General features: G+C 41.7%; 1 protein-coding gene across 3 annotated transcripts; it reads left to right on the forward strand.

Annotated features, from left to right (window-relative positions):
• The first annotated feature begins 1,003 nt into the window (after positions 1-1,003).
• Positions 1,004-20,072, forward strand: cln3 (CLN3 lysosomal/endosomal transmembrane protein, battenin). Of its 3 annotated transcripts, XM_061750478.1 has the most exons (15): positions 1,004-1,151; positions 1,220-1,256; positions 2,441-2,537; positions 3,883-3,957; positions 4,861-4,940; positions 5,786-5,871; positions 6,479-6,551; positions 7,879-8,022; positions 11,237-11,373; positions 13,490-13,542; positions 14,483-14,551; positions 14,639-14,694; positions 16,607-16,700; positions 17,478-17,618; positions 18,724-20,072. In XM_061750478.1, the coding sequence occupies exons 1-15, from the start codon at positions 1,103-1,105 to the stop codon at positions 18,838-18,840; spliced, it is 1,308 nt and encodes a 435-aa protein (XP_061606462.1). In that variant the 5' UTR covers positions 1,004-1,102; the 3' UTR covers positions 18,841-20,072. The 3 variants fall into 3 exon arrangements, with proteins under 3 accessions (XP_061606462.1, XP_061606463.1, XP_061606464.1); XM_061750479.1 differs by lacking the exon at positions 11,237-11,373 and having other exon boundaries at positions 13,443-13,542; XM_061750480.1 differs by lacking the exon at positions 11,237-11,373 and having other exon boundaries at positions 13,446-13,542.

The following is a 20,072-nucleotide window of genomic DNA, read 5'->3' on the forward strand; positions in this document are numbered from 1 at the left end:
TCCACCCGAAGGCAGAGGGAGGCTACCCTCTCGTCCACCGGGGTGAACCCCAAGGTACAGGCTGTATCAGTATCACTGTTGTTTCCAGGACTTGTCAGGTCTGCTGCTGCTCCAACTTGGGATATGACAGGTGTGAATGATTGATTGTGTTTTGAATCACTGTTGTTGTGTATTTTATGCATAATTGGTCTGCAGGGATTTTTCGCATACTTACTCCCAAAAGTGGAGTTTTTCAGTTTCATCATATTTATGTAATTTGTTGGAGATTTTCTCATCTAAGCAGGTGAAGAAGGAAAGAAGCTGTCTCCTCAAGTGGACTGTGGATTGACAACAGTTTCGGAGGAAATTGCTTGTTTAGTTGGCTGCAATTTACGACGTTAATTGTAATTGAATAATTCCCAGGAATTTAAAACAATATGGTGGTAAGGATGTATGCCTCGACACCTGTGGGAACACTATTATTAAGAGCTAATAACCAAAAACATCTACAGAATTCCTCAGTGACTTCAACAGATACAAATGTTAGCAGGGACAATAAAGATATAGTGATTCTGGTATGATGTGTTATCTTAGTTTGGGGTTTTATTCCATAGATGGTCCAATCATGTCCAAGTTCAGGTCGGAAGCCATATTGGATGAAAGGGTAAAGATGAGAAATACAACCCCAATTCCGATGAAGTTGGGGCGTTGTGTTAAACATAAATAAAAACAGAATACAATGATTTGCAAATCATGTTCAACCTATATTTAATTGAATACACTAAAAAGACAAAGATATTTAAAAAAACAGAATACAATGATTTGCAAATCATGTTCAACCTATATTTAATTGAATACACTAAAAAGACAAAGATATTTAATGTTCAAACTGATAAACTACTGACGACAGTCAACACATTACCATTTCTATCCTTAATCACACTGTCCTGCAGATGCGCCACATCCAACATGGCGGTCGCACTGACGTTTCGGAGTAACGGCAGATGCAGCTGAATCAGGTGTCTACACATAAAGTCTATGGTAAGTGGGTCCGGTGACCTTAGTGTTTACAATTCATCGTGGCATTACTGATGTTTCTCATTTATCATACCGCCGTTTATAAATGGAGAGGCGTCTCAACACAAATCCGATTCAACACTTCCACACGAATGGTCAGTTAAAAAGCAATGAGTTTTGCATCCACTGTTTTATAATGCGCTTTCTCATCGTTTCTTTACAGATCGTTTTCAACTATGGCGCAATTGGAGCGGGTTTTGGTGAGTTGCCTTTCTTCTTTCTCGGACTTCGGTTTGGTTTGTCTTGAAACTGAGGGCTTGTGTGCGTGAAATATGTTTGTTATGTCAGTCAGCTGACTGCACAGATGCCATAGGGAGTATTTGTCCTCCTTTCCATAAGTTGCGGACGACTGTGGATGTTTGACTGCGGTCATGCTAGCCTTCACTGGTAAAGAAGTCAAGCTAGCCGCCCCTAATGTGGTTCATACTCGGCATTACGGTAATAAGTCGCCATCTCGCGGCGAAAGCCACCTCCAAAATAATAATTGCCACCGGGAGCAAATTAGGGTTCAGTGACTTGCCCAAGGACACTTCGACATGCGGACAGTCGTAGCAGGGATTCAAGCCAGTTACCCTTCAGTCACTGGACGACCTGCTCTACCTACTGATCCACAGCCGCTTGGACACAGTACTCTGTGAACAGCCAGCCTCCTTAGCTATGAACCTTTGTGGCTTACCCATCCTATGGAGGGTATCAAAGATGGTCTTCTGGCCACTTATCAAGTCTGCAGTCTTCCCCATATTGAACCCAACTGAGACAATTAAACCAAACTGAAACAATTTAATAACACCTGGGGAAACCTGTCCAGGTGTTATCAGGTGTAGATGATTAGGGTCTGACGCTGACTCTGGGTGAGAGGCGGTCTACATACACCCTGAACTGGTCGCCAGCCAATCGCCAGGCACATATAAACAAACAACCATCCGCACTCTCATTCACACCTACGGGCAATTTCGAGTCATCAATCGACCTACCACGCATGTTTTTGGGATGTGGGAGGACCCAGAGAAAACCCACACAGGCACGGGGAGAACATGCAAACTCCACACAGGCGAGGCCGGATTTGAACGTGGGTCCTCAGAACTGTGAGGCAGATGTGATGTCCTAATAGGTAAAACCTTACATAGCCATAATAATTATTTCATGTTTTTTTTTTTTTTTTTACAAATTCTCTTTACCAAAAGTGAGGCTTCGTCATCTCAAATTGATCTTCAATAATTGATGAATTCATATTAGTTTTTTATTTCTGCATGTTAGTTGTCATTTATGGATCTATCAACTGTTTCTGTAGATAGATCGATCGATCTATGGATAGATTGATCGATGAGGGAAATAAAATGTGTTATTAATGTGTAACTCCTATTCTCTTTGTTTACCTTTTCAGGCTCATTGGATTGTGCAACAACTTTGCATATGTGGTTATGCTCAGTGCTGCTCAAGACATCCTTAAAAAACAACAGTCCGAAAACACCACCATATTTGTACGTTGGCTTTATTTTAATCATATTTCAAGTGTCTCCAAAGTGTCCGAGCTATTGTTTGAACAAAGGTTGTGAGACACACCTCTCAATCAATTATTTAGTTACGGTTGCTACACCCAGTTGTTGAATGCTAATGGTTCAACTTACTAAATTGTACAGTTGAACTTCCTGTCCGTCCGTCCGTCCATCCATCCATCCACAGCAACTTTGGGCAAGAAGCGGGGTTGAGTGACACTCACATTGTCACACAAGGCCAATTCAGTCGTACGTTAACCGACCATACGTGTTCTTGGAATGTGGCAGGTCGCTCAAGTAAAAATCCTCATAGTTGAATAGAGTACATATTTGATCTATGGTCGGCGCCCTTGCTTGCAATCCCTCGTTGCACTGAGAGTGAGCCCCGAGTCACTTGCGGCTGCTAAAGCCGGCCACACACCACGAAATGCAGCCAAACGCAACTGAACAATCCAGTCGTGTCGTGCACTGTACGGGGTCCTGCAGCTAGTTTTCATGAGTTCCAGGAGGGTTAAGGTTAACTGCAACTGGTCGACTGGTCTGGCTGCAATTCAAATTTTGAATTGAATGGCATTGCAACAGCACAGACAACGCTCACAACAAAATTATGCTTGTGGGATATAGGGACCTTTGCGATGTGACTATTGTGCATGCGCACATTACATGTATATATATATATATATATATATATATATGTATATGTATGTATATGTATGTATGTATATATATGTATGTGTGTATATATATATATGTGTATATGTATATGTATGTGTGTATATATATGTATGTGTATATATATATGTATATGTATATATATATATATATATGTATATGTATATATATATGTATATGTATATATATATATGTATATGCATATGTATATGTATATATATGTATATGTATATATATATATATATATATATGTATATGTATATATATGTATATGTATGTATATATATGTATATGTATATATATGTATGTATATATATGTATATGTATATATATGTATATATGTATATGTATATATACGTATATGTATATATGTATGTATATGTATATATATGTATATACGTATATATATATATATATACATATATATATATATATATATATATATATATATGTATATATATATACATATATATATATATGTATATATATATACATATATATATATATGTATATATATATATATATATATACATATATATATATATATATGTATATATATATATATATATGGTTGATAAGACAATCTAGACTATTTTCAAATAAAGTTGGAAAGAATGTTCTTCACTTTAAACTTGTTTCTTTTTTTGTTTTTTTACAGAAACCCTCCTTAATTACACTGGATACAGAATTTGGCAACAGCAGTTGCTATGACTGCAGTTCTGTCTCAACCGCGGTAAGTGGGAATAATTACACTATAAATAATCTCATCAATGATGAAATATCCAATTATATGTATTATTAAAAAAACAAATTATGGCATGTGGAGCAGGTCTAAGACTATGGTCCTTATTTTAATTTGGCAGGCAATTTCAATGAATGAGTGCTGGAGTACTGGAGACAGTTGTAATGTTTGGAATGGATAACATACCAGGTGATGTGTTGAACAAATCAATCTAGGACACAGTTGTTCAGTCCATCAGAAGTATTTAAGATTAGGAATAAAGACAATAATAATAATGATATTAGAACAGTAACTTAAAAACAAAATTCCATCGAAATTTTAAATACGGCGGCACGATGGACGACTGGTTAGAGCGTCTGCCTCACAGTTCCGAGGACCGGGGTTCGATCCCCGGCCCCGCCTGTGTGGAGTTTGCATGTTCTCCCCGTGCCTGCGTGGCTTTTCTCCAGGCACTCCGCTTTCCTCCCGCATTCATTGGAGACTCTAAATTGCCCGTAGGTGTGAATGTGAGTGCGAATGGTCGTTTGTTTGTATGTTTTAAAAAGGTTTATAACGATTGGATGAATTGCAGCTTGGCAAATTTGCTGTAAACCTTGACCCTAAATAATGTTTAGGGTGATGGCGGCCATGTTTTTGAAGCGATCATGCTCAGTTTTCTTTTTAATGTAGTTCCCTTAACACTGTGTACCAAGTTTAGTAACGATATTTTGAAAATACCACAAGTAAATGTGACATGACTGTCTATCGGTTTGTGTAAATTAGATCCAATTCACCATGGTGTACATTTACGGTGCTTAGGTCATTTTGTAAAACACAATGCGCTAGAATTCTTGAGCCATAAGCTAATCATGTTTCTGGGGATTCTCTGATTGTTTCCTTTTTTTTCCCTCCCAGGCTGTACTATTAGCTGACATACTCCCAACCCTCATCATTAAGCTGTCTGCTCCACTTGTTATCCACAAAGTGCCTCATGGGTAATGGGAAAAAATGCTCCATCTGTAATAAATTGTTGTCTTTTGATGTTGATCCACCACCACTATGTCAGGCTGGTAATCCATCACCAGTTTGTCAGTCTGGATCTGGAAGTCCCACAGGATCTTTGCCTGGCTGTTTGGTGGTTTCTGCCATTTTTCTTCTGGGACCATATTCCATAGTCCATATTTGGTACAGATGTCCTGGTACACTGTTCCTGCCACCTGATTATGCCACTCCATTTATGTCTCGCATGCCAGCATCTTTCAACCTGCTGTGGCGTATTTGTACAGCCTGCAACTGGGCTCTGGTCTGATGTTATATGTACAGTGTATATACAGTATACAGCGGGTACGGAAAGTATTCAGACCCCCTTAAATGTTTCACTCTTTGTTTTATTGCAGCCATTTGCTAAAATCATTTGTTTTTTTCTTCCTTCATTAATGTACACACAGCACCCCATATTGACAGAAAAAACGGAATTGTTGAAATTTTTGCAGTTATTAGAAAAGAAAAACTGAAATATCGCACAGCCATAGCAGTTTTTTTTTTTTTTTTTTTTTTACTCTTGAGTTGTGTCAAAGCAAAATAAGTCATCAATTTAACTAACTGACCCACACTGAACAAAGTACTCAAAAGAACAAAATATGAATGGAAAATGGAATGAAAATCCCAGCAGAATAAGTCAGCTCTGAAAAAGTGCACTGGCGGTTGTTTATATACATACTGTATGCAGTCGCTGCTGCATATATTCTAATTTTCAATTGACAGAAAATAGAAGCAAAAACGTGTTGCATTATTATGTCATTTTTAGAACTTTGTTTGTAAATGTTGGTTTTCTTTCCAGATTTCGAATCTTATTCTGTGTCATCATGGCTGCGACAAGTTTCCTTGTTGTTTCCTTCTCTTCAACTGTGTGGATGAGCATTATCGGTAATGGGCTTTTTTATCATCACTTCATATAGAATTAGAGCGGTAGCTGACTTGAGACTTCTTGAGATGGATACACATCGGTTTATTGCCAAATTTTTCAACATGTGGGTATGTTTGAAATACAAAATAGTGTTTTGCTATACACTGAATACCAGGGATAGATAGGATAGGACAGGGGCGTCGCTAGGTTATTTTACACCTGATGCCCCCCCCTAAAAACTTGTCAAGCCCTCAAAATTATTTGGTCGTATGTGTTTATGGCGAAGTTTTATTGTGTTAGCCCCCCTAAAACCGATGTATCCCAAAAATGCCCATACCCCGGTCAATGATAGTTTTAGAAAATGAAGCATTCACTACATGAGCAAGCACACCGGCAATACAATACCCTTTCGTCGATGATGACGATTATTATTATTGTGGGGGGGCTAAACTACTCCAAATGTCAAAACCTAGCGAAGCCCCTGGGATAGGAACTCGCGTTAGGAACCTTAACTTTGTTTTTAATTTGTTAAAGGTACACTGTAGCTGTTAAGATTTCATGCCCCCCAAAGATCTGAAAGACTGATCTGTGCAAAACTAATTTTCTTCGAACACTGTATACTTCTAGGTGTTATTTTTGCCAGTACCAGCTCAGGATTTGGAGAGTTAACCTTCCTTTCCCTCACAGTCTTCTATAGCAGGTACATTACCTTCCGATTGTTCTGTTGTTCCGACTTGTCCTAAAATGGGGTTAAGACGATAATATTTAATGGGGAAGGATTCCACAATACAATCTGTCTGCACATTTCTGGTCCACAGTTTGCACAAATTCATACACTCATCATTGGAATGAATGTCATATTAATTTTGAGCTTTTAATGATCTATGTGAATTGTTCTTTTTCCAGGGTTGAGTTCACTATTCACTATTGTGAATGTGAATATAAGTTTACAACAAGGTGCACACCACAAGTAACGTAGAACAGGAAAGCCAGATTACAAAAGGCCCCTTTTCCAATGTGACGGTTCTTCCCCCAAGCAGCCTGGTTCCGCCCTTTGTGGTTGCTTTCCCAGTACACTTTTTCGAGTTCCTCAGAACCTCCTCCGACCTGGTTCTAAAACGCAGTCCGAGGACAGCCATTGACGTCACTGTCATCTGATTGGCCGGCGGATGTAGGCGTTTCTTTAAGCGGGAAGACTTGTCACTTTCACAATCGTGCTGCCGCACACCGAGCGATCCCGGCGAACCCGACCGACTGTGTGACTGTCGCGCAGGGTGCGTGGTTTGGCGCCTGATTTCATGAGTGGCCAATCATTCTTCCACTGGTTTTGATTTCCAAAGGTGCTCTTGACATGAACATTTCAGCAGATGTTGGGAACAACACAAGTCATCCATACATAGAAAGAAAGTAGAACAAATAAGCTCAGAAATTAAGTTGTGTGTAATGTGAAATGACACAGGGAAAAAGTATTGAACACACCAACTGTTATTTATTGAATACTTTAATACTAACTTTAACCCAGAGTTCGTCAGGGCTAGACAGCAACACTTTTATGAACTCATCAGTAAGAACTTCAACAATACTCGCACTGTGTTTGGTGTGGTTGACAAGCTCACAACAACCCCCAATCTCCAGTGAAAAAACACAATCCATCAGGTTAAATATCAGCACAAATCAGCAAAATGATAAAAAAATTACAAATTGTGATTATTCAGAGGAATTCTGCATGAAATGGCTGTATACCCCAAATGTTAAATGACAGTATTTTTGTGAAAGCGCTTAAATTAAAGCTGAAAGTCTGCATTTCTCGAACACGATAGTTTTAGTCGAAATCAATTGTGGTATTGGATAAAAGTCAAATCATAGCCTCTGTCATTGTCCAAATACATGTGGACCTTAACTGCATGTCATTCTTAACGCTATTGCCTGTGATCATTACTTTGTAATTTACTAACTTAGTATGATGGGTTTTTTTCAAACAGCAACAGCAAACGTTAACATTACCATTTGTTTCCCACCTGTTCTAGGGATGTACTTGGGGCCTGGGGTTCAGGGACTGGTGGGGCTGGTGTTGTGGGAGCCCTCCTTTATTCAAGCCTGACTCAAGTTGGCCTTTCACCCCAGGTTACACTTTTAATCATGCTGATCATTCCAGTCACGATGCTGATTAGGTAAGTGAGAAAAAAAATACATACAAATGACACGTGTAAATAGGAAAATTGTCTTGGCTCATCTTCTACATCATGCTTGCTTTTTGCTGCGTGTTTGGCACAAAGAATTGCAGACACGGAAAGTATTCAGACCCTCTTAAATTTGTCACCCTTTGTTATATTGCACCCATTTGCTAAAATAATTTCAGTTCATTTTTTTCCTTATTAATGTACACAGAACACCCAATATTGACAGAAAAAAACGGAATTGTTGAAATTTTTGCAGATTTATGAAACAAAATGTCTTCTGATCCTTGAGATGGTTCTTCCGTCGGGCCACTCTGCCATAAAGCCCCGACTGGTGGAGGGCTGCAGTGATGCTTGACTTTCTAGAACATTCTCCCATCTCACGACTGCATCTCTGGAGCTCAGCCGCGGTGATCTTTGGGTTCTTCTTGACTTCTCTCACCAAGGCTCTTCTCCTCCGATTGCTCAGTTTGGCCGGACGGCCGGCTCTCAGAAAGGTTCTGATCGTCCCAAACGTCTTCCATTTCAGGATTATGGAGGCCACTGTGCTCTTGGGAATCTGAAGTGCAGGAGAATTTTTTTTGTAACCGTGGCCAGATCTGTGCCTTGCCACAATTCTGTCTCTGAGCTCTTCAGGGCAGTTCCTTTGACCTCATGATTCTCATTTGCTCTGACATGCACTGTGAGCTGTAAGGTCTTATACAGACAGGGGTGTGGCTTTCCTACTCAAGTCCAATCAGTATCATCAAACACAGCTGGACTCCAATGAAGGTGGAGAACCATCTCAAGGATGATTAGAAGAAACGGACAGCACCCGAGTTCAATATATGAGTGTCACAGCAAAGGGTCTGAATAATTGTGGCTGTGTGATATTTCAGTTTGTCTTTTTGAATAAATCTACAAAGATTTCAACAATTCCGTTTTTTCTGTCCATATGGGGTGCTGTGTTTACATTAATGAGAAAAAAATTGAACTTAAATGATTTTAGCAAATGGCTGCAATATAGCAGAGTGAAACATTTAAGGGGGTCTTAATACTTTCCGTACCCACTGTAATTCGATCAATACCGCTAAATGCAAATCCCCTTCGAACTCTGTGGATACGGGTGCATAAATGATCCTAACGACTCATTAAACCGATGACACTATTTTGTTTAAAGCAGTCATAATAACGGTAAGGACATGCAATACTTCCAAATTTCACAAATTCATACATATTCATTCATAGCTCTGTTGCAAAATGGCTGCTTTATCCTGGCTCTGCAGCTCACAGATGCCTCTGGCGTCTTGCCAAAGCATAATGTGGCTCTCTCCAGTGGCATTCATGATAAAGACAGCTTGAGGTGCTGTCGTTTGTGGAGAGAGAGAAGAGCGGCGGAGAGAGGACAAATCCTTGGGGTGCCCCAGTGCTGGTGCTGCGTGTGGATGAGGTGGCGTCCCCCAGCCTCACCTGCTGGTGCTGCGTGTGGATGAGGTGGCCTCCCCCAGCCTCACCTGCTGCGTCCTGCCCGTCAGGAAGCTGTCAATGCACTGGCAGATGGCAGGCGAGACGCTGAGCTGGAGAAGCTTGGAGGAGAGGAGTTCGGGGATGATGATGTGTTGAACGTAGAGCTGAAGTCCACGAACGGCATCCTCGCGTAGGTCCGTGACGCGGTCTGCCCAGTGTGGTCGGAAGCCCGGAAGCATCACGCCGCCATCGGGGATCTCTTCACAAAGCCATGTCTCCATGAAGCGCAGGGCGGTGGAACGTCCAGTCTCTACTGGTCTCTGTGAGGAGATGCAGCGTGTCCATTTTGTTGGCTAGGGAGCGTAGACTTGCGAGGGGAATCGACGGGAGCGGCATTCGGAATCTTGACCTGCACTCCAGCTCGCTTCCCTCTGTGGTGTGCCTTCACCTCCGTGCGGCGTAGACCGCGGAGGAAAAAACTGAGTGGGTTTGTGAAAATTGAAGAAAGTCCGGGGTAGACTCCCTAATGTTTCGGGTTAGAGTTATGTCTTCCCTTGTGTAAGTGAGTCGCGTAATGTCTCCAAAGACGAATGAAAAACACAAAACCATGGACAGTACTACAGAGCACGTAACCGAGGCGACCACACGGTTAGGCGCCATCTTGAACAACAAACATCATATCAGTAAAATTCATTGGTTTTCAATTGGAAATTCAGTGGGCCATGTCTTTACCGTTATTGATCAAATGACATTATACCTGAGCATATAAAAGCTGGGTGAGAGTTATAACCAGGGTACATACAGCGGCTGAAGTAAGTTTTTCTCACTAAATATATTTCCAAAGGTGCTATTGACATGAAATGTTCACCAGATGTTTGGACCAAGCCAAATAATCCACACATACAAAGAAAGTAGAACAAATCAGATCAGACATTAAGATGTGTGTAATCATGTGAAATGACGCAGGGAGAAAGTATTGAACACACCAACTGGTACTTATTTAATACTTTGTACAAAATCCTTTGGTTGCAATGACAGGTTCAAGACGCCAAGTAAAAACAGTGGTATGTCTCTCGTAAGCACTAATAATACATTTAGTGGGGGGGAAAAATCCAGTATTTTGACCATGAATAAAAGACCTCCACAGATTTAAGATGTTAAAAAAAATATATATTTTGCTTCAATTCGACTTAATTTTTCATGAAAGCTTTTCTCATGGGAGGCCGTGCATCAACAAAAAGAGATGTGAATTTCATAACACCAGCTGCTCAGCTGTTTGAGGAATACTCAAAGATTTCATGCGTTTCGCTTTGTAACATTCTTAACTGTCCCGCAAGGAACAAGAAGAAAGATGCCGTGGGTTCAAACAAAGCTTAACTTTGATGCTGAGGGAGATGACTGCTTGTGCTTTCTTTCTTTAGAATCTACATACCTTTGTTCTTCTCTTTTTATCAACTGTATGTCGCATACACATATTCTACAATAAGCTGCTTGTCCAGTTTTTGGGTTTCACAACTCATTGCCATAACTGGTACACTTTTGTGGTAGTATCACAAATTCCCCAAAAATGTAAGTCTTTTGAGATATGCAGAGGTCTTGTGGAACAACATGCATGATGATGATTCAAACTGGGTTTTTGTGCGGCTAGAGAAAAGGTTAGTTGTTCACCGAATTGTAGGCGTACAGGAGCGCAAGTTAGTAGAAAGTAATGATGAGTTGGGAATAAAAATGTGTCATTTCTACTCCTTTATTTCTTCACTAGCTATTTTTTCCTGCTGGTTCCACCACCTTCATTTCCTCAGTGGAAACATGGAGAAAGCGATAACGGCATTGAGACTTCTGAGGAGAGAGAGCGGCTAATGGTGGGATCCCAAGAAGAGCAGGAAACGCGTAGCCAAGGTCAAAACTCAGTTGACACAAATCCATTTTTCAAAAATTAAGTGTTTAAATGTGAACACACGCTGTTCTGAAAATCGATCAGTTATAATTGGGCTCTCAGTGGTAATTGTTACCCAATATTGGATTCAATTGGGCTCAGAACCCCCATGAAGAAAAATCACTCCTGGCAGCGCTCGTACTGGCTTGAGGCACCTTCTTCAGCCTCTTCGTTGTCGTCGTCGTCGTCGTCGTCGTCGGGCAAGATTTGGCCTTTGTCCTGATAATGTTAGTGTCCAAACTCTGTTTTTTTTCCCTGCAATCACCAATCCACAATGCCAAAGCAGCTTCCATTTTCACAATTCTCTTATTACGAGGAGTAATAGCAGACAGCGTCAACTGCCATCAACTTCTTAAACAGCTAACCTACAATTCTATTGGAGCATGCTGCCAATTTCTTTTTTTGTCTTGAGTTTGTTGTCACATTTCTGTGGGGCCAATGATACATGACTCGTGCACTCGCTGTAGTAGCCTCGCCACGCTGCACTATTTATTTGCATATCTGTTGTTGACCAATACTGGCCACTCATGCCAGAGTAGCATCTGCCCCATTTGCACACTGACTGAGGAGTATCTGCAACATTTGCACAATCGACATTGTCCCACATTTTCGCACTACTCGTCATTTTAAACCGCATCCACTCCTTGAAGTCTCGGCGCCCTTTGCACGATGGTCATTCCACCGGACTATTGCGAGATTAGGCATTCAAACTGCTCGAAGTGCGAGATGACTGCATCTTGAGTTTTTTCCATCCCATTCTATTGTTTTTCAGTGTTTTAAGTTCTACTCATGGGAGCCTCCGTGCTGGGAGGTGTGTTCGGTCTGCCCACGAGGATGTCACCCTGCGGCCGCCTGGGGCCGGCAGGGTCGGGGGTCTCCGCGCAATGTGAGGTGTCCCGCCCGGTCTCGTGGCGGTTTTTGTGGTGGCATCCTCTGTGGTTGCGAGCTGCGGCACCTCTCGATGTGGATGGCCCCCACATGTTGTCTTTCCTAGCCTCGATCCTCAGTGCCTTGCCATGTCTCTGTACTATCGCTGTACTGTTAGTCAATAGATGCTGTGTTTGTGTGGGTGTGTCTGGTTTGTATTCATCCTAGTTGAATTGTCTTTTTATCTCTGTGAAGCACTTTGAGTCGCATTCCTTGTGTATAAAAAGTGCTAAATAAATACATTTTGATTGATAATTGATTGATAATCAGATAATGGCTGAATAATGTGTAGCACTGTGGTTATGGTGAAGAAACAGTTGGCTTTCCCGTGTTTCCGTTATGTGGGGAGACTACACGCAACAACTGAGCAAGGTGGTGACGTTTTGGACAACCTCACTGCACTGAGCTAGCTCGTTAGCTCGCGGCCTACCGAATGTTATAAACAGTTAACTTTCCCTTCAGGGAATCTCTGTTGTGTGGGTCTATGCGCATGGAGCAAGGCTGTGGAGCCTCCGCCATTGCGACTAATGCGTACTGCACTAATCCAGTCGTTAGTAAGAGGCCACTTTGCAGTGGCGTGCGCCAACTCGCAGTGGGCTTGCCGTTTGAGCCGTGCGTGGGCGACAGAACAGGGACACGAGCCCGAGTAACAGAAAACACTTCAGGGAAGATGCTTTGTTTTAGGGTTGTAGGCATAGCTTCGTGGCCAACTGCACGTAGTTGTGCTAGAAAGAAATAGGCCAAGCTATTATTTCGAAGTAACTCGCAAATCCAGGGAATAGCCATATTCGGCTATATAGTGGGGGTGGGCTTCATGCGAGAAATTATAAAGCCCCAGCCCACTGTCGTCACAGGGCTAGGTTTAGCCCCGCCTAAAAAGGTTTTAAGCTATATCTAAAAATGTTGTACTAAATTGTTCTCGGTCTTTGCACGTTTTCAATCCTAACCTTCAAATAGATTGAATGTATTTAGATACAAAACACGAAACTGGCTTAGGTTCAACTTTAAAATGCCTCTGGAGCGGCGTTCCAAATGTTGTTTTGAGTATGTGTAACGATGAAGATGTACTGTTCGCAACACTGGAAATGGTGATGCTTATTTATAGCAGGGCTGGGACCACCGTGTTGTTATCTTTCTCTTCCAATATAACAGAGGACGGGAGGTCTGGACTGCTCACTCTCACAGAGAAATTGCATGTCTTCAAAGTAAGTACAGTATCAATTCAATGGACACTAGCGTGGGTATAAAAAGTCGACACACCCTTGTTCAAACGAAAGGTTTTTGTGATAAAATCATCCCAAAAAGATTACAATTCTTTTTCAAATACCAGTCCATATTACCACACATTCTTTAGGCCTCTGCTTGAAAGATGAAGAGGAACTCCAGGTCTCTCTTGAAGAAAAGGTTTTTAATCTCAATGAGACCAACCAGCTTAAATAACAAAATCTTTCAGTGCAACAATGACCCGAAGCACAAATCCAAATCTTAAAAAGAATGGGAGTATGCTTCGGGAGTACGGGGCACCGAACCGCCTGATACGGGCTGTTCGGTCCCTGTACGACCGGAGTCAGAGTTTGGTCCGCATATCCGGCAGTACGTCGGACTCGTTCCCGGTGAGGGTCGGACTCCGCCGAGGCCGCCCTTTGCCGCCGATTCTGTTCCTAACTTTGACAGACAGAATTTCTCGGCGTAGAGGGGGTCCGGTTTGGTGGCCTCAGTATTGCATCTCTGCTTTTTGCAGATGATGTGGTTCTGTTGGCTTCATCGAGCCGTGACTTAGATTTTAGGAATGTTGGGGTTCGCTGAGTGGATCAGAAATCGCAGGACAGGCCAGTCTTCTCTGGTCTTTCGCCTGAGCGTCGATATCCGTTGCACGGTATTTGCATATTTATACGACCGTTATTGTATGTTTTTTGTTCCCCCCCCCCCCCCCCCCGATAAAATATTCCATTTTCTTATTTAAATTAGTCGTACAGGTTATAGGGCACAAAGATGTAAAGTTTTGAAAATCTTTCCCGTCTATAGCTGTCTTGTCTTTTTACAGCAAAAAAGCTTGACGTTTCAATGGGGGTGTGTACACTTTTTATATCCACTGTAATTGTCAAGATGACACGACTTCACTCTTTTTCATCGCAAATCCTACAGAGCCTGTTACCATTTGTCTGTGTCTTGGGACTAGTCTATTATGCTGAATACTTCATTAACCAGGGCTTGGTAAGTTCTCTGTTGTAGCATCCTATTGACTCGATTTATTTGGATGGAGTCGTAGAAAGGGTAATTGAAATGAAACTTTTTCCCCAGATGGAGCTCCTGTATTTCCGAAGGTTTTTCCTCACCCATGCAGAGCAGTATCGCTGGTTAGTAATTAGAAGAGCTACGCATCCATATCGTACCGCTTAACCTGTGCAGGATCACAAATCAGGCGGCGCTCGTCCCGGACGCGGAATCGAGCCGAGGCTGGTTGCCGTTCCATTTCGGCAAACACACATCCGTTCGCATTCACACCTGCGCTGAAAAAAAACCTGGAATTGACTTCATTTGAACGTGGTAAATTTTCCCTACTCGAAAATGACATCGGTTTACCACATTTTAATCATGTGCAACTGATGCACATGTTCAAAGTAAGTACAGTAATCCCTCACTATATCACCTTTATTTCAGTGCATCACAGATTTTTTTGAAAGATCAATGTACTCCAGTTGCTCTCCTGCACATCTCTGATAGTCAGCTTCGTAGGCTCGAATGAGTTCAATGTGGCAGCAATGGCACACTAATCACCTGGAACGTAACCGCTACGATAAGCGAGGGTATAACTGTCAATTTATTTCAGTGTACGGGCAATTGATAAGTCTTCAATAAACCCACCATGTATTTTTATTTTTTTTAAATGTGGGACACAGAAAAAAGAGAGGAAGACAACACAGAAAGGCCAGAGCTGAAAATGGAACCCAGCAGAACCTTCGACTGTGAGGCAGACAAACTATCCAAATGTTCCACTGTGCGCACATTAAAATATTTGATAAGACAGAAAATAACTATGACACTCAAACAAAGAAACATATGAAGGTTGTACTTTTCCATTCATAGAAGTAAAAGAGGTGGCACGCCGGCGGTCGACCGGTTAGTACATCTGCCTCACAGTTCGGCCTCGCCTGTGTGGCGTTTGCATTTTCTCCGGGTACTCCGGTTTCCTTCCACATCCCCAAAAAATGATTGAAGACTCTAAATTGTCCGTAGGTGTGAATGTGAGTGTGTATGGTTGTTTGTTTATATGTTCGCTGGCGACCGGTTCAGCCCAGAGTCAGCTGAGACAGGCGGCAGCACGCCCGCGACCCGCGTGAGGAGAAGCGATACGGAAAATGAATGAATGAATGAATGATGTCAAAGACATGAGGTTTCCTAAATGCATGCAAAATCCTCTCTTATTTGCTTCATAAATTCAAAGCATTTCACCTTTGCAAAAAAAAAATCCAAAATCAAAAGATCCACCTGTAAGTTGAGACAACAAAAGAAAATACAAGCCCAATTCCAATGAAGTTGGGACGTCGTGTTCAACATAAATAGAAACGGCATACAATGATTTGCAAATTTGAGGGATCGAAGGTCACGGGCATTCAATGTCTGTTTTGGGCCTCGCCGCTTCCATGCAGAGATTCGCTGAACCTTTTGATGATGATGATGATATGGACCGTAGCTGATGAAATCCCTCAATTCCTTGCAATTGTACGTTGAGGAACATTGCCCTTAAACTGTTGGACTACTTTCTCACGCGCTCGCCCCATCTTTGCTTGTGAATGACTGCGCAATTGAGGGAAGCAATGCCGGCACCCGCCCTAACCCAACGAGCCTGTTCACCTGCGGGATGTTCCAACCACGTGTTGGATGAGCATTCCTCAACTTTCTCCGTCTTTGTTGCCACCCGCCTGTCGCAGCTTTTTTGCAACGTGTTGCAGCCGTAACATTCCAAGTTCATGATTATTTGCTAAAAACAATAACGTTGATCAGTTTGAACATGACATATCTTGTCTTTGTAGTGCATTCAAGGAATTATAGCTTGAACATGATTTGCAAATCATTGTATTCTGTTTTGATTGATGTTTAACACAACGTCCCAACTTCATTGGAAATGGGCTTGTAAATCTTGAGCTGATACTGTTAAATATTTCATTTTCCTTAACCCAAAAAAGAGTAGAAAAGTATTTCATTTAGAGTTGGTTGACATTGTGGTGGTGTTTGCTAAAACATTCAACGTGGTTCCTTTTCTGTTAGGTATCAGACATTTTATCAGGTTGGCGTGTTTGTCTCTCGATCCTCGCTTTGTTGTGTGAAGATCAGGAAACTCTGGGGCCTTGCTTTACTACAGGTAAGCTGTGCCTAACCCTAATAGAATAGTTAGAAGAATACATCGGAACATGTTATACATAGGGCTCACAGTTCTGAGGACCCGGCCGGGTTCAATCCCCGGCCCCGCCTGCGTGGAGTTTGCATGTTCTCCCCGTGCCTGTGTGGCTTTTCTCCGGGTGCTCTGGTTTCCTCCCACATTCCACAAAGGGAGGTTGATTGAAGACTCTTAAATTGCCCGTAGGTGTGTGAATGATTGTTTGTCTATATGTGCCCTGCGATTGGCTGGCGACCAGTTCAGCGCGTACCCCGCCTCTCGCCAAGAGTCAGCTGAGATGGGCACCAGCACACCCGTGTCATTTATTTATTACATCTTTCCGTTTACTATCTCACACCAGGACCCTTTTTTTTTTTCATCTCCCTTTGATGCACACACACTCTGTGGGCCTTGCTAAACAAAAAATGAGGTGAAGTTCTTGTGTGTGCGTTTGTTTATTTGTTGCTTCAAATCGAAAATATTTGACACAAGCATAAAATGGAACTCAATGGGAGGTTACTATATGGCACACAACTCACAGTCAGGGTTTCATGCAAACAAAGTGAAAGCCAACGGTTAATTAAGACACACATTCAATGATCTCCAGGTAAGAATCCTGATTAACGTCCTTATCACGGCATTGAATGGCGCAGTGCATGTTGGGTTGAGACACACGTATGTATGTGTTCGAAGTAGATTGTGTGACTTAAATCCACCTCTGTGAAAACCCTGAAAGTGTTACGTCATGTCTTTACTCCGCAGGTGTTGAATGCAGTGCTGCTCTTGCTGGAAGTGTGTTACAAATTCCTGCCTAGTGCCTGGTTGGTGTTTGCAATCGTCATCTATGAGGGTCTGCTGGGTGGAACTGCATATGTTAACACCTTCTACTTCATTAGCAAAGAGGTCTGACATTGAATTACTTCTGATCTATTAAGCATCAAAGCGCAACTCCAGTTTTCCAAGTGAACTCTCGATACCGAATACAGCAATCCCTCGCCATAATCACGGTTCACTTATTTCAGATCTAGTGCATCAGATTTTTTTTTTCTTTTTTTTAATAGGTCAGTATCGTGCGGTTACTCACCTGCACATCTCTGATAGTTAGCTTTATTGGCTATAGGATTTTAATGTGGCAGCCATGACTCACATAAGGTCCACTGGGCTCTGAGCAGAAAACGCAAGCCTGTTCACGACACGTCCGCGTCATTCAAGCAGAGCGCGCTGACCTTGGGTTGGCATGTGCTTGTGTAGTGACCTCAAGCGGACAAATAAAATGCCTGCAGCTCTCGAGAAGCACATATTGCCATTGAATTGCATATGCAGTATGAAACATCAATTTATATAAGAAGTCATTGAAGATTTCATTTATTGTGCAGTTTCTTGAGTAGGCCGAGTGTTTGTCCTACCTCACGTTTACTTGTGCAAATGAATTCAAATGGAAACGTTTCACTTTTGCGGTACGATGGACGACTGGTTAGCACATTTGTCTTACAGTTCTGAGGACCTGGGTTCAAATCCGCCCTCCCTCGCCTGTGTGAAGTTTGCATGTTCTCCTCGTGCCTGCGTGGGTTTCCTCCCACATCCCAAAAACATGTATGGTAGGTTAATTGAAGACTCTAAATTGCCCGTAGGTGTGACTGTGAGTGCAAATGCTTGTTTGTTTATATGTGGCCGTGCGATTGGCTGGCGACCGGTTCAGGGTGTACCTCGCCTCTCGCCCAAAGTCAGCTGGGGATGGGCTCCAGCACGCCCACTACCTTAGTGAGGATAAGCGCTATGGAAAGCGGATGGATGTTATACTTTTGCGTACTGATGATTGAAAGCACTTCATGCTGAATGTCAAATTCGAAATCATCCAGTCCATTTTCTCTGGTAAAATCTCTACAATCGGCTCTTATTGAATAATGTACACAGTAAACAATTGATTGTGTCCATATTGATCATTTTCTTCCTTCGGGAATGAATCAGATTGGCCATGTTCATCCGTATATATCGATTTTTTTCTTAGACCGAAGACCGACAGAGGGAGTTCGCTATGGCTGCTGCCAGCGTTGGAGACAGCGTGGGTATCGCTTTGGCTGGACTCACTGCTTTCCCTGTCCACAGATACTTCTGTTCCCTCTGATTCAGCCTACACAACTCATTCGCAAACCCACTAGTATGCTACAAGTTGTATTGCATGGCTCCAAAAGGTGGATAATTGTATCAAAATAGTAAGTGCCCCATCTCAGTAGAAAGCAAAGGGGACAGGTAAAACTAAAGTGGCAACCTGAGCAAATGCAACCTCAAACAAGATACAGTAACGAGTGTCACGGATGGCTCATTTTGGCTCATTTTCATATAATTTCATCAATAATGGTAAAGACATTAACTTTTGAAACATCAATTAATTGTACTGACAGGTGTATTTCAATTGTTGCCAGTTATTATTGATCAAAAGGTCATCATTGTTTTGGAGAAAAAAATATTCTAAAGTAATATTTTGAAAACTTTGAATGCCAAAATATCTGTACCGTTTTGTGTCCGAAATGAAGTTTCATGATTTGTGTTCTGAAGATGCGAATTAAAAAAAAAAATATTTTTCTCCTATTGCTTAATATTCCTTTTACATGAAAACTAACACAAATGCATCTTGGTGTTTTCAGAGTTCCTTTCCCCCCCCCCCCAAGGTTCTTTTACAAACCCTCCTTCGTAGTCACTCAAGCTACCACTGGTGAGCCTTATTGTGTTATATATAGGTTATATTCGAATACACCAGAAGGATCTGCGGGCTGAAGTGCCAGGATGAGGCAGACAGCAAAATATGTGGTGTTATTTCTGAGCTATGAATGAATACAGTATAGATGAATAGGTAAAAGTGGGGGGACTATTGCATGTCTTTACTATTGTATTAATGGGTTTCATGATTAGTCAAGATCATTTATGCACTATCTCTGGAGAGTTTGAAGGGCAACACGTAAATTGTGCCACTTACATGATTTTTATGAAGCTGTTTAGATCTTTACTGTTATAAAAATAAGTGTATTTCAATGGGCCAACACCATTTGCTCTATCGAGGATTGCCTTTAACAGCGAATGCCTAAAATTTTATCTCATCAATAACTTTTGAAACTAGGACTTTAAGCATGGCTCCTTCATCATGGGAGACATTTACCAATATAAAACCAAGGCGGCATCAACGAAAAATCCTAAATGTGCATTTACTGACTCATATTCGACTTTTTCCTTTCCTTGAGGCATGTTTTTTTGGGAGAAAAAAGTCTTTGGTTGGGATTTCAAAAATGTTCTGCTGTGAATACCTTGCATTTTTGTTTTTTTAAAGTGCTCTATAAATAAAGTTTAGTAGTACTGCCTGCA

Source organism: Phyllopteryx taeniolatus, chromosome 16, assembly GCF_024500385.1.
Source record: "Phyllopteryx taeniolatus isolate TA_2022b chromosome 16, UOR_Ptae_1.2, whole genome shotgun sequence".
Taxonomy (NCBI): domain Eukaryota; kingdom Metazoa; phylum Chordata; class Actinopteri; order Syngnathiformes; family Syngnathidae; genus Phyllopteryx; species Phyllopteryx taeniolatus.